Source organism: Hippopotamus amphibius, chromosome 6, assembly GCF_030028045.1.
Source record: "Hippopotamus amphibius kiboko isolate mHipAmp2 chromosome 6, mHipAmp2.hap2, whole genome shotgun sequence".
NCBI lineage: Eukaryota > Metazoa > Chordata > Mammalia > Artiodactyla > Hippopotamidae > Hippopotamus > Hippopotamus amphibius.
The window spans coordinates 71,110,813-71,126,488 of record NC_080191.1 but is presented as its reverse complement, the minus strand read 5'-3'; the positions used below and the strand labels follow the sequence as shown (position 1 = coordinate 71,126,488).

At 38.5% G+C, this 15,676-nt stretch overlaps 1 protein-coding gene across 3 annotated transcripts in view; it reads left to right on the top strand.

The window, feature by feature from the left end:
- ME1 (malic enzyme 1) overlaps nucleotides 1-15,676 on the top strand; it is a 181,905-nt gene that overhangs the window by 161,772 nt on the left and 4,457 nt on the right. For 2 of the 3 annotated variants that reach the window (XM_057738817.1, XM_057738816.1), the window contains 4 exons: nucleotides 3,832-3,937; nucleotides 5,317-5,459; nucleotides 8,197-8,370; nucleotides 13,718-13,816. In XM_057738817.1, the coding sequence (XP_057594800.1) occupies nucleotides 3,832-3,937; nucleotides 5,317-5,459; nucleotides 8,197-8,370; nucleotides 13,718-13,816 (522 nt within the window). The remainder of the gene's footprint in view (nucleotides 1-3,831; nucleotides 3,938-5,316; nucleotides 5,460-8,196; nucleotides 8,371-13,717; nucleotides 13,817-15,676) is intronic. The other variant, XM_057738818.1, reaches the window with a different exon arrangement.

The window sequence follows — 15,676 nt, the reverse complement described above, 5'->3', positions numbered from 1 at the left end:
TCACAAGGCTCTCATCCTCCATAGACCAGCAGACCAGCTTGCACTTGGTGCAAGGTGAAGATGGCTTGCAAGTGGTGGAGGTACAAGAGAGCAAGCAGAAACAACAATTACTCTTAAAGCCTAAACATGGAACTGACACACTATCATTTCAGCCCACATTTTATGGACCAGAGCAAGCCACATGTTCAAATCCAGAGATGAGGGGTAGGAAGGTACCTCCTGCCTTTTGTACAAGGAAGTGTAAAGTATCATGGCAAAATCACTGCACGGAAAAGAGATGATGAGGAACTGGTGCCTAAATCAAAGACTGAATTATCGAAACATTTGGGGCAGGATTCTTGTGGTACCTAGATACCTCTGTTTTCTTTTTTTCTTTTTTTTTTCTCTGTTTTCTTATTTGTGACTAATTATCATTTAGCCTAGCTACTGTTTACGTACTAGGATGATGCTTAATTAATCTCTGTGATTGAGATATGTAAATGAAATAAATTTCCCAACTGTGAAGCTAAGAGAGGGGAGGATGGGGGCACCAGGTAGTCTCACCCCCACCATTTAGTGCAAATTGTAAAGATATCAGTATTGTAATAATTTTTATATTATTAAAAGACAATTTAAAATTTTTATAAATACAAAAGAACTGTTTAAGGATATTTAGTGATTACCCACGAAAGTCAGTCTAGGTTTATATCAATTATTTTTGTTAGACCTATGACTAGTGTACAAATGCCATCATAATAGATAGGTTTTATTGAACGATTTGATGCTTCTGTATGAAAGTAGAAACTGAATTTATATGATTCTTTTGGCTGATTTTTTTCTTTAGTAAGCATGATGAATGAGAATATAAGCTAACAATATTCCAGTTACTGTTACTAGAGACTAGAACATTCTCTTTTTTAATAAAGTTTTTTATTAGTTATCTATTTTATACATATTAGCATATATGTCAACCCCAATCTCCTGTATCTGACATTTTATTTATTTACTTATTTTTCTTTGTGTGTGGCGCACGGGCTTACTTGCTCCGCGGCATGTGGGATCTTCCTGGACCAGGGATCGAACCCATGTCCCCTGCATTGGCAGGTGGATTCTCAACCACTGCGCCACCTAGGAAGCCCTAGAACATTCTCTTTTGAAGCGAATATGAAACAGGAAACTTCAAATTTGATTCTGAATGAGTTAAATAAAGTTTTTAAAAATTGAGATATAATTGACATACTGTTATATTAGTTTCAGATATACAACATAGTGATTCGACAGTTTTATATATTGGGAAATGGTCACCACAATAACTGTAGTTGACATCTATCACCACACAGAGTTAAAATGTTTTTTTTCTTGTGATGAGAACGTTTAATGTCTATTCTCTTAGCGACTCTCAAGTATACAATGTTATTGACTGTGGTCACCATGCTGTAGCTTACATCCGCAGGACCTATTTATCTCACCACTGGAAGTTTGTACCTTTTGACTCCCTTCACCCAGATTTGCCACCCCAGCCTCTGGCAACCACCAATCTGTTCTCGTATTTGTGAGTTTGGGTCTTTGTTTGTTTTTTGTTTTTTTAGATTCCACATGTAAGTGAGATCATACAGTATTTGTCTTTCTTTGATTTACTTCACGTGGCATAATTTCCTCAAGGTCTATCCATGTTGTCACAAATGGCAAGATTTCCTTTTTTATGGCTGAATAACACACACACACACACACACACCGCATTTTCTTTGTCTGTTCATCCATCGATGGATACTTAGGTAGCTCCCACTTCTTGCCTATTGTAAATAATGAGGTGGTGAACACACGGGTACATGTATCTTTTCCAATTAGTGTTAAATAAGCTTATTTTTTCTGTTTCTCAGATATAGTGTATTTTGATGTGCAGGAAAGAAAAGATGTAAGGTAAAACCTTTTAGCACCCAGAAATGAGTAATGGTGCATTCTGTCCTTAGGAAGCAGTTAGCTCTAGTCTTGTGCTCATGGTAGAAAACAGTGGTACAGAAATAGATTACAAAAAAAGATACCAACTTTATAAGTGCTTGAATTATTATTTTTTTCTTCACAATAATTTTAATTACAGCTAACTTTGAGCGCTTGTTAAAAACTGGGCACAGTCCTAAATGCTTTAGATGTATCATTTACTGTAATCCACTAAACCCTGATGAGGTAGAAATTCTTTTTTTTTTTTTTTTTAATAAATTTATTTATTTATTTACTGGCTGCATTGGGTGTTCGTTGCTACGTGGACTTTCTCTAGTTGCAGAGAGTGAGGGCTGCTCTTCGTTGCGTTGTGTGGGCTTCTCCGTGTGGTGGCTTCTCTTGTTGTGGTGCACGGGCTCTAGGTGCACGAGCTTCAGTAGTTGTGGCACGTGGGTGCTAGAGTACAGGTGGCTCATGGGCTTAGTTGCTTCGTGGGCATGTGGGATTCTCCTGGACCAGGCTCGAACCCATGTCCCCTGTATTGGCAGGCGGATTCTCAACCACTGCACCACAAGGGAAGTCCCAGAAATTCTTATTATTCTTATTTTATAGATGAAATGAGTGCAGAGGGTTCATATATTTCATGTTACCTATAATTCACATGTATTGCTTTTTAAAACAAAATGATAACCTTTTAAAGCAAGAATATGGTACCATCTTCAGGACTAAGAATTTGCCAACCATCTGACACATACCGTTTGTAAAGTGTTTTCTCCAGGGCTGTACTGTGCTGTATCATTGGAAAGACTGAGTTCTAGCACTTGCCTTGGGCAAGTTGCTTAATATGTCAGAGCCTCTGTTTTGTCATGCAAAACCTGATTATCCTTGTCTTTTCAAAATTGTTGAGGGGATCAAAGGAAATAAGTCAAAACAGCTTACAAGCTATAAACTACCATATAAAGTTAGGTAGTGATTTATTAGGTAGTCAAAGTCTGAAAAATTTGTAGCTAGAATATTATTGTTATTATTTTTTTTTATTTTTAAAATAATAATATAAAGTAGTATGCTTAGTTTAGCTATTGCTTCCTGGGAACAGAAGACTATTTTATCACTCATTCTTTGATGAAAGCTTCACTGAAGTAAGGAAATTGAATAATAGATGAAGGAGTAGAATTGAGCAGCTGTGTATTCCTGGTCATAGAAGTGTGGATGAGAATTTCATATTCAGATCTGCTAATTATCTGGCAAGATACAACACTGAAAGAGCAGAAGAAAAAAAAAGGAAGGACCCAATTTTCAGATAGCACTCCTCACCCTCATCCTAAGTTTCTTTTTGTAGCTAGGGTATTGGAATTAGATGTTTCCTAGATAACACATGGCACAATTATAATGAAAACATTACAAAATAAAAGCATATAAAGCTAGTACTTATTCAAAACATCCAAGTACAATATAAATATGGCATCGAGCTCCATTCTTAGCGGGTGGTCTGTAATTATTCGTGCTGCCTCTAAAGGCAGCTCTGCCCTCTAAGACGTTGCTCTGTCAACGCAAAGCATGTCTCATAAACACTATCTTTATTTACAAGACGTTTTGCACTGCCATTTGTTAATGCCAGTTAATCCTCTGGAGTTAGGATTTTAAGTTTTAAATAATAATTAAATAAGGGAATGCCTTTCTTTCGTTCACTGTGGTAGCCCCATTGCCTAGAGCATTGTCTGAGAGGTAAATCTTTGTTGCAAGAGTGAATGAAATAATCCTCTGGTAATTGGAGAGGAGACTTTAAGAACAGCTGGCAGACATAATACATAAAAATGTTAAGCATAAATACTGGTAATATGTGTAAATTCTGAAATTTCTTTGACTCTCACACGCTTGGCAGGTTTATCATTACTTCTCATTTGCTCTCCTTAGGGACGTGCTGCCTTAACACAAGAGAAAGAGGAATTTGCCCATGAACATGAAGAGATGAAGAACCTGGAAGCCATTGTTCGAGATATAAAACCAACCACCCTCATCGGTGAGCTGTGGCATCTACCTCTCTGCCATAAACCCTACCCCAGCCCCCTGTGGGCCTGATTCGTTTTCTTACTGCCGATTTTTGAGACGTAATTTAGCTTTCTGAAATTCTAACCTTTGGCATTTGCAAACAAAGTTACACATTCTCTGAAGCAACAGTACCCCCTAGATGCCTAGATTTGTCAATTCAGTGCCATCTTCTTAACCTTACTGATGATCCCAGCGGCAGTGGCTAGTTCCCCTCTGCGAACTCGATCAACCCACCAATACCTGACATATTTTGCCAGGCTGGATTACTCCAGATAGACAGTGGTTCTCAAATGGGGGTGATTTGGCCCCAAAAGGAAACATTTGGCAGTGTCTGGAGACATTTTCGGTTGTCACAGCTGGAGGGGGAAGGGGTGGTCAGAGCTACTGACATGAGTGGGTAGAGACTAAGGAAGCTACTCCACATCCTCCAACGCCCAGGAAAGCCCCCCCACCCCCAACAAGGAACTGTCCAACCCAAAATGTTAAAGGGGTCAAGGTTGAGAAACACTGAACTAGACCCTCCTTGAACATGGGGACTGCATTTCACATATCTTTTTATTCCTCATAGCAGATAACGCAGTAGCTTACACACTGCATGTGCACAGTAAGATGTTTACTATGGACAGATTTGTCGTGGTTGAAAAAAACTCAAGGGAAGTTTTGAAACTGTACATCCTTTATTTTATGTGTATATAATGTCAGCCCTTAGTTGGTATTATACTCCACTTCTAGAAACTCTTATGAAACAGATGACAACACTGAGAATAAAGATAACCAAAATAAAAACAAATACTCCATGGCAGAAAGTGTAGTAAGCCTTTATCATTGTTTTTTATAAAATATGTTCTATCAGGAATCTTACCTTTTACAATTTTCATTATGCTAATTGCTTTACTCTTCTGTTCAGATTCTTTCAGTGAGTCATACTTCGGTTTCATCATTGAATAGGGTGATTGTCTTAAGTGTTAGCACTGGATTATAAAATATGGTTACTGTATAGCCTGAGAGACTGAAATATATTTCTAGAATTGTTTGTAGAGAGATAATATATATTAGACACATTTATTTCCTGATAAAAATGCCTGTAATCAGAATTCCTGGTGATTGGTCACTAAATCTATTTATGAGTCAAATGTTAAAGCCGTGATTTTTTTTAATAGATACTTATCGATTTGTAACCTTAAAGGTTGTTGGCATTAACAAACATCTCTTTTTGTCACTTTAATACAAATATTCTAAATTTTGTTTAGGGTGTATTAGAAAATGACCTGACATGGCTCATTGTTTTTTGTGCATTGGATTAATTAACCAATGATAGTCCTATTCACTGATTTCTTGTTTTTACTTTAGGAGTTGCTGCGATTGGAGGTGCATTCTCAGAACAAATTCTCAAGGATATGGCAGGCTTCAATGAACGGCCTATTATTTTTGCTTTGAGTAATCCGACTAGCAAAGCAGAATGTACTGCAGAGCAGTGCTATAAAGTGACCAAGGTAAAGCAGAAATGGAACTGATATTTTAATAGTCAAATTGTGATTCTTTATAGGGAAGCCCGGGATATCTAAGGTGCTTAGCGGTTAACCTTTAAAAATTTTACAACCAAAGAACAGTGAACAGGTCAGGAAGGATAAGAACCATGTCCTTTTTTAGAACGTTGTATAAATCCTGTTCTTCAATAAAACAAAATAAACTTTGTAGTGTTTTATTGATAATTTTCCTTAAGTGCTTTGGAAGTATCTAAGGTTTAAACATAAAAGTTAAAAAGGAGAAAGCTCGATCCTAGATGCTTATTAAAATAGCTTTTAACTAGCTATTCCCAAACATCGAAGCATACAGTATAAAACCACAGTCTTATTTTTGTTTTGCTAACTCCTCCTGGGTTTGGATTTTGATGCCATGGGTGGAGTATTTGGGCAGTAATTTTGACATCCAGCCAGGTTGGGATAGGAGTCCTCAAAGCTTCAATACTTTACAGTTTCCAAAAAAAGTGACTTATTTTATACTGTGTTTATATTAATATATATTTGACAAGAGCCTTTTTTTCCCCTTCAAAGACTTGAAAATGTCATTACAACAAAACAGAGGTTGAGTCCCATATATCTAACACTTTTATTTTGGAAAGAAATCTAAAATGAACTAGAAAAGATCAAGACAGAATTATGTCACTCTGTATAAATCATACTTGATGCATAAATAAAACTGCATAAATAAAACTGGATGGCTCTACCTCTTTAATATTATATCCTTAAATTCTTATTACTAGAATTAATGACATTTTGCAGAGGAGCCAAAATTTCTCTTATTTGGGGTGACATCAGTGTCCTCAATAATTTATATTTTTATCCCATCTCTAGATTGGGGAATTTGCCTCACGTAACTCAGTCCTTAAATCCTTAAAGGAGAAAACAAAACCAAATAACAAAATTTTACCATAGTGCATTGCACATAGTAGGCACATAATAAATAAGCATTTAAGTAATTATTTTGCTTTGGCATATTTGCTAGGCCTCAAAAGTTTATAGACTCACCTATAATAGATGTAAACAAAATGAGCCAAATTTATATAGTTGTGTTTTTAAGTTTGAATGTGTCTGATATAAATGGCCTAAACTCTTTCTTGTGATTTTGCCTAAAGCTCTTATGTTGCTATACATAAAATTAAAAGTCATTTTGAATCTGAAAACACTGGTTCAGCCAAAGGACTGCAGAACAAGAAAGGGCCTGTTGTTGGATGTGAGTCTCTACTGCTGCAGGCACAGGTGAAAAGTCATTAGGAAAGGTTAAAAATACAAGATACAAAAAGATTGTTGAACTCCGAAAAACTATAATTATACCAAAAATGGTATGGAGAAGTTTCCTTCTCCATATTAACAATCTCTATAGATGAGAATATTTAGCTATCATTTATTTAATACCATTCCTCTATTAAATATGATGATTCTAGAGTGATAGGCAGGAGGAGGTGTGAAGGAGAGGAGGATAAACAAGTGTGTATATAATGTCACAGGTCTCTTTCTCAGATGTAATGTTCAAAGATATATGTATCAAATAATATATGTATCAAATATGTGTATCAAATGATAATTTAGTTACATTAGAAATTTGCTTGTAATAAAACGTTTTATCTGCTAAACAGAGCTGAAGGTATCAGACTTGTCTGAAAACGTAACCTAATTTTGTGCAAGACATAACAGTGTCTGATAAACACCTAGATGAGAATTTCTTTTTCTCATCTATTTTCCTCTTTTTATATCCTGAATGAAGTTGAATCATATTGTACTTTACCTTTATAGAAAAGGTATAGTATGACATTTGTTAAAAATGAATAAGTTAATATTATTAATGTCATAATGAATTTAGACTCTAGGTGTAAGAAGCATGAAATTTATAAGCCAATCTCTTACCATTTAAACTATGCTTTGGGAATTTAGTGCTTTTCAGGCTTTTCAGATGCATTTCTTAGATTGTGGCGCTTTGTTTGTTGAGGATTTCCCATTCCTTCTAAAACATAGAAGGCTGAATGCTCTCACCTGTATCACCTCCCGAATCAGACAGACACCCCCCTTTTGACTGACAGTATGGAATACAGCACTGGACAGGCGCTAAGTTCATGCCATTTTAAAGCCTGTAACACGTGAGGTTCCTCAGAAACATTATGACAAAATATTAAGACTGGGAAAAAAATAAAGACAGTTTTTGACAATTATTGATAATTTAATTTTTTTCTTGTTTGCTAATCCCACTTGTGCTAATGAATTTTTTTCCTATATGACTTTTCAGATATTTCTTTATAATATAGAGATATATAAAATTTGTCCCAGTGATTACTTTGAAGCCATTGACTCCTGAACTCTAACCTGAAATGTCATCCTTTCCAAGACTCAAACACTAACCTACCAGTTTTGTCTTCAGAAGCCTGTAAGTGGCTTCGCTATAGTCTAGAGATGGTTGATGGGCCTGTGGGTTGGACCACTGCCAATGACAGGGTGGTGGTCTTGGGGTCTCCTGTGCTTTGCATGCTTCTCCTAGGAGTAGAGAGGAAGATAGAGAGCAGAAATAAGCACCCACTCCAGAACTTACTGCCAGCATCATGAGACAGCTTGCTTGCACTTATTAGGGAGTCAGTAAAAAAATTAGACTTTTAAATACTCAGTACTTGAGTTATTCTCTTATGATCCATTTGTTGGAAGATACCCCGCCTCTTTTTACAGGTGTGTGTCTGTTTCGCAGGGTCGTGCCATTTTTGCCAGTGGCAGTCCTTTTGATCCTGTCACTCTTCCAAGTGGACAGACCCTATATCCTGGCCAAGGGAACAATTCTTATGTGTTTCCTGGAGTTGCTCTTGGTGTGGTGGCGTGTGGACTGAGGCATATCACGGATAAGATTTTCCTCACCACTGCGGAGGTATTGTAAAATACTCTTATGTTTGCCAAGGCTGTAAAATCAGCTCATTGTAGATTGCTTACTGTTTTATTTATCTATCATCTCAGCTCACTCCCTAGAAGGTGCAAAGTCCGAAGAAGATCAAATCTTTCCCAGTGGAGGGTAAGGGGTAAATAGTTCACACTGAGTCGTTAGCAGAGATTGTTCTTCAGTAGCCAGCAGAAAGATTATGTTCTGATTTCTTAAAAGGGGCCTTTTTTTTTCATCCAACAAATAAAATGTTTATATTTTAACAAAAATAATCTTAATCTGCCAAAAAACAGAATGTTTTCATCTAACAAAAGTGAAATTTTGTTTGAAAATATACAACTTAAAAAATTATCTGAAGCCCATGGAACAGTTAATCTGTGGGCTTCTGAGAATTACTTCCCAACTATTTTTTTTAAGCTCTTTATTGGAATATAATAGCTTTACACTGTTGTGCCAGTTTTTGCTGTACAACAAAGTGAATCAGCTGTATTTATACATATATCCCCATATCCCCTCCCTCCTGAGACTCCTTCTCATCCTCCCTATCCCGGCCCTTTAAGTCATCACCGATCATCGAGTTGATCTCCATGTGTTATGTAGCAGCTTCTCGCTAGCTATCTATTTTACATTTGGTAGTGTGTTTATGTCACTGGGCCTTTTTTAAAATTGAAGTATAGTTGATATACAATATTATATGTTACAAGTGTACAGCATAGTGATCCACGATTTTCAAAGGTTATACTCCATCTCTAGCTGTTATAAAATATTGACTGTATTCCCTGTGCTGTACAGTATGTCCTTGTAGCTTATTTTATACATAATAGTTTGTACCTCTCAATCCTCTTCCCCCATATTGCCCCTCCCCCCACTGGTACCCACTAGTTTGTTCTCTGTATCTGTGAGTCTGCTTCTTCTTTGTTGTATTCACTAGTTTGTTATATTTTTTAGATTCCACATGTGACATCACACAGTATTTGTTTTTCTCTGTCTGACTTATTTCACTTAGCATAATGCCCTCCAAGTCCATCCACATTGCTGCAAATGGCAAAATGTTGTTCTTTTTTATGACTGAGTTGTATTCCATTGTACATATGTACCACATCTTCTTTATCCATTCATCTGTTGATGGACACTTAGGTTGCTTCTGTATCTTGGTAATTGCAAGTAATGCTGCTATGTACATAGGGGAACATGTATCTTTTTGAATTATAGTTTTGTCTGGATATATACCCAGGAGTGGAATTGCTGGGTCATATGGTAGTTCTACTTTTAGTTTTTTGAGAAACCTCCATACTGCTTTCCACAGTGGCTGTACCAATTTACCTTCCTATCAACAGGGTATCCTTTTTTTAAAAAAAAAATCTTCACACTTTCGATCACATTCTGTGGCAGTAATAAAACAGTTAAAAATTTTGCTTCCAAATCATGAAGTAAGTGGTAAATATTTTTCCACGGAGAACCTTCCTAGATGCTGACATTTTGAAGATTTAAAATGATAGTCTGATTTGGTATAGTGAAGAAGTGTTTGTCATTCAGGGTTAAATGCAGAATACAGAAGCCACTCTAGTATTTCAAGCAAAGAAGAAATTAAAACAGAATTCAGTGTTTACAAAGTCATTAAAAGGACAGAAGTGGGCTCTTCTGTGGGCCTTCAGGAAAGATTCACAGAACACCACAGAGCAGACCCAGTAGTGGTGCTCTGTTAAGCTACTGTTGAGAACTGTGAAGGGTCTGAAATTTCACCTTACGTGCAGGCTAACACAGAGTCATGGATTGCTGGCAAAAAACACAAAACTCTTAGGTCAGAGACAAAGACACAGGAGGTACTGTGAACCTAAGGCTCCCTTTTGCCTCCCAAACCTCAGGGGGATGGTACAATGGTTGGACTGATACTTGTAAAATCTTGAGCTTTGGGTAATCAGATTGTTCATCTGGTTGATACATCTGAGGAGGATACAATGTATGAAGGAGAAATTTGAGTGAATTTCTCCTCTTAAAATTAAACCACTGTACAACGTGCTAACTAAACCGAAGCAAATAAAACCTGATTAATGTTCACATATTTTCATCATGCAAACAGGCTGTTCTTTCCAGTGTGAAAGATTTTTATGTCACTGGTGTGATCTCAAGGAGCCTAAACCCAGGGTTTCCCACCCTGGCATCATTCTGTGAGAACAGATATCTGCCACCTCTCATGCTCCTTTCTTTTCCTTCACTTCATTAAAAGCATGACAGCTAGGGTCTCAGAGCTACTTTGACTCGAGAAATGGTGTTAACCACAAGTAGATGTCTAATTACAAAGAGAGCTTTTCAAAGTTTGTTCTCACGTGAAAGGAAATGTAGTCATTGTCTTGTATAGCAGACACATCAGAAGAAGAAAGATGATCTTTTACTTGTGGTAGCCAGTGTTTTCTTTCCTAAATAACTCCAGCACCCTCTAGTGACAAATTTCATGAAAAAAAAAAAAAAGTCTTTCCAGTAAATCTACCCAAAAGTAACCACTCCCAAATACCTTTGAAGGAAAACAATAAGATGTGGTGAGGTCACTGGTGTTATCCTTATCATAGCCAGCGACCTCTCAGGCTGACTCTTTTGGCCTTTCCACAGCTCTCCTCTTAGGCTTCAACACAGTATCCTAGTTTTCATGCCACTGTATTGTTTTCTTTGTCTCCTTTTCAAGTCCCCCCCACCCCCCCCCCTTTATTTTTTTAAGATTTTTTTTTCTATGTGGACCATTTTTTTTTTTTTAAGTCTTTATTGAACTTGTCACAACACAACACTGCTTCTGTTCTATGTTTTGGTCCTCTGGCTGCGAGGCATGTGGGATCCCAGCTCCCCAATCAGGGATCGAACCTGCACCCCCTACATTGGAAGGCGAAGTCTTAACCACTGGCTCACTAGGGAAGTCCCTCAAGTCCCTTTTGACTAAGCTTCTTCCCAGTATTCATTTGTTTGCCCTTACTTTTCTGTTTCCTTGCAATGTCTGCTCTCAGAGCTCTCACCCAATCTCTTGTTTCCATTACCTTCATTCTAAAAGGGGCCAAGTCTGTGTATCTCTAGTCTTATCTTTTACCACATCTCTAGTGACCTTATGGGTATTTCCACTGAAATGCCCTGCTGTTTCCTTAGACAGAGATGTGGGAAACCATTTCTCATCTCCCCTCACTCTCAATATCCGCATTTCTGTTCATGACACCTCCTTCTAAGAAGCTTAGAAGCCTGATGTTCTTTTTATCCTCCAAAGCCTTTAAACACACCACGCATGTGAACACCCATGTAACTGCCCCATGCATTACCCTGCCTAGAAAACTCTGAGAATCATTCTCCACTGTCCAAGCCTATCTTCAGGTCACGGGCTTAAGTCCCGCCTCATCCTTGGGTCCTTTTGTGACTGCTCTGACTCATTTTGATCTTCCTCCTTAGCTATGGCTGTCTTGAGCAAACACTTTGATATTTCATTTGATTCCTAGTTGTATTAGGCTCTTGAGAGTTTCGTGTATCAGGTCTTGCCTTCTAGTTAAATTGTATGTTATCTTCTCTAAAAACAAAGGGTCTCTCACATACTTCTTTCAGAATACCAGCAGCACTAGCACAATGCTAAAGCGCATAGCAGAAACTTAGTAACTACTTGTTGAATTAAATAGAACTAGTCAGTACTATTTATCAGCGAGAATAAATAGAGTACCACAGACTCATCTCTAGAAGGCGCAAAAGAAGAAAGTTGTAGTCTAGATTATACTTTGCAGTTAACAAAAGTAGCATGTAGGTGATCTAGGTGATCACTTTGCCCACCCCAAATCTAGTAACTGTTAGCATTATTCTCAAAATACTAGTTGGATCTCTTATGGAAGTAGTAATCTCATGGATTGGCACCAGTCTCAAAGACTCTTGCCGCACATATTTATATCACGAAAAGATTTTTGGCTTTCTCGGTCCTCTGGACAGTCTCCTGGACCTCTGATGCTCCCTAGGGTCAGCCCAGCTGGTCCCAAGTGGTCTGTACAGCAGCCTGCAACAGTCTGCTCCTTCCTGTTAGCATCTGGGAGGCAAACCTGGGCCTCCTACCCTCACACCCTCCTAAGTCACCTGCTTTGGGTCCTCTCATCTGCCTTGCCCCTCCCTTCCTGATATCTGCCCAGAAGACCCTAGAGAGGTCCCCACTGATAACAGCACCTGGAGGAAACTGATTCATGTAAGTCACCGGCTAACTAAAAACCCAGTTAACTTTAACGTTGATATACTACTATTATCTAATATATAATCCAAATTCAGATTTTGCAGGTTATCCATAAAAAAAGGGCTTCGTATCCTCTAGACTACGCTTTTCATCTGCAAAAACATTTTAGCTCTTCTCTGTCTTTTATGGCAATGACATTTTGAAGAGTACAGGCCAGTTGTTTTCTTACAGTGTTCCTCATGATTTAATTCAAGCTTTATGGTTATAGGGTTTGGTTTAGGTTTGCCTAATAATTGTATCCTCTCAGTGCATCACATCAGGAAACTCATAATGTTAATTGGTCTCATTTTTTAAGCTACTTTATTGAGGTATGATTGACATACAAAAAAGCCATGTATCTTACAACTTGATGAGGTTAGAAATAAGTACACACCTTTGAAACCATCACTATAATCCCTGCCATAAACAAATCTATCACCTCCAGAAGTTTTTTCCCACCCTCTTTATTATTATTATTTGCATGTGTGTGTGTGTGTGTGTGTGTGAGATAAGAACGTTTAACATAAGATCTACCCTTGTAGCACATTTTTACGTGTCTACGCTGTTTCCTTTAGAAATCGGGAATAGTTTGGGGACAGCGAATGCTGAGGCTAGTTAGGTGATTCAGATAACCCAGGATCTGTGTAAAATTCAAACCCTGCCTGAAGCGTGAGTCAGAAATAGCTTTCTCAGCCTCCGGCTCTACCTCCCTTGCAAGAGTGTGTGAGCTGGGAGTAAGGCCTGACCAGCCTCTCCTCGTCTGCTTTCAGGATCCTTTTCCATCACTTCTCTCATCCTCCTCTGCCTTCCTTACTCCTCTTCCCTCTGTCTGTCTAGTGCATCAAATCAGAAAGCTGCCAGCATTTCATGGTACAGAAGAAAAGGAACTGGGTTAAGAGGAAACCCAGATGCTCGTCTCCATCTTTTTCACTAGTTGTCTTCTCCCACTGGTTACTAAGCCTGTCTGAGCTTAGTTTTTCCATCGAGGAAGGGAGAGATGCAATTGGATGATGATGTTAATGTGATCTGCTTTTATCCAAGACCATTCAGCATTATCCTCACAACTAGCACATTCTATGGTATGAAGTATTTTTTTGTCTTTCTTTTTTTTTTTTTTTAAAGGTTATAGCTCAGCAAGTATCAGATAAACACTTGGAAGAGGGCCGGCTTTATCCTCCTTTGGACACCATTAGAGATGTTTCTCTGAAAATCGCAGAAAAGGTAAAACCACTCTGGTTCAAGCCTCATTATTTTTCCTTCCATCTGTAGCTAAATGTGCATGTTTAGGTATTGAAAATCCACTTCCTTGAAATATCTGTATCAGCTCATTATGTCGAGAGTCAGAGAGATGAGGCATGGTGCCTCAGCAGAGCTTAAGAATTATGTTTGCTCCTTAGGAATGGGTTGAATCATTAATTTCCCCATCCCTTTTCTCCCCCATAATTGGAATAATTCATCAGGGTTTCATCTCAGCTAAGCTTCCTCCACTTTGCCTTTTTTTTGGTTGGTTTTTTCCACATGACACTGATAGTCACCACGGTATTGCGGATATGGTGGAGTGACCGTGAGACCTTGAACTACCTGCCTTATCCATGTCTCTGTGATGGGTGGCATCTTAAAAATCACACTGGATTGTACTGGGCAGAACGCAAAACAGTAAGAACAGAGAACCCAAAGCTGTTGGGTGGCAGGTGAGCTCTTCAAGGAACTAGCTAAGGTGAACCTAGGTTTTCTACAACTAAGATGAGAGAGAAACTGGCTTTTTTGCAGGGTAGTTGTATTCATTTACTAGGGCTGCCATAACAAACTGCCACAAACTGGGTGACTTAAATAACAGAAATTTATTTTCTCACAGTTCTGGAGGCTAGAAATCGGGTTGGCAGTTCTGGTTTCTTTGGAGCCCTCTCCTTGGGTTTGTTTTTTTTCCCGTTTATAATGGTTTATTTATTTATTTTTGGCTGTATTGTGTGCGGGCTTTCTCTAGTTGTGGCGAGCGGGGGCTATTCCTTGTTGTGGTGCATGGGCTTCTCATTGTGGTGGCTTCTTTTGTTGTGGGCACAGGCTCTAGGCGCACGGGCTTCAGTAGTTGGGGCACGCAGGCTTAATAGTTGGGGCTCTAGAGCGCAGGCTCAGTCGTTGTGGCACATGGACTTAGTTGCTCTGCAGCATGTGGGGATCTTCCCGGGCCAGGGATCAAACCCACGTCCCCTGCATTGGCAGGTGGATTCTTAACCACCAGGGAAGTCTCTCTCATTGGCTTCTTGATGACCACCTCGCTGGGTCCTCACATGTCCTTTCCTCTGTGTAGGGACATCCCTGGTGTCTCAGCGTATGTCCAAATTTTCCGTTCTTATAAGAATACCAGTCGACTTGGGTTAGGGCCCACCAGAACAGCGTCATTTTAACTTAATTATCTCTTTAAAGGCCCCGTCTCCAAATACAGTCCCACTCTGAGGTACTAGAGGTTAAGGCATCAACATTTCAGGTGACATATTTCAGCCCATAATAGTAATCACATGTTGAAACTAGGGTTTCTCGGCCTCAGCGCTGTGCACACGTGTCTGGGTAGCTCTTTGTCGTGGGGGCTGTCTTGGCCATTGTTGGGTGTTTAGCAGCATCCCTGGCCCTTATTCACCAGATGCCAATAGCCTCTGCAACAAGTGTGACAACCGAAAATGTTTCCAGACTTTGCCAAATGTCCCCTTGGAGGTAAAGTTGCTCCTGGCTGAAAATCAAAGCTATTAGCGAGTTTATCAGAATACTGCCATTTAGGATCATGTCATTATTTATTTTGTTGATTGAGGGTAAATACTTTAAAAACCAGGTAATCCTTCAAAAAAAAAAACTTCAGATAATCTGCTTAGTTATCTATTTATGAAAGGGTGTGCTCATATTTTCTCTTAATTTGTATCTACTCGTTTTAAACTAGTTTGAATTATTAATACACTGAACATCACATTGTCATTTTAAGTTTATTTTGAAGGTTTCAATGAAAAGGAGTAGCATATGATCAGAGGAGAAAGTACGAAGATGAGGGGTAGCAGAAGAGTACGAAAAACTCAGATATTACACCTAGAAAGA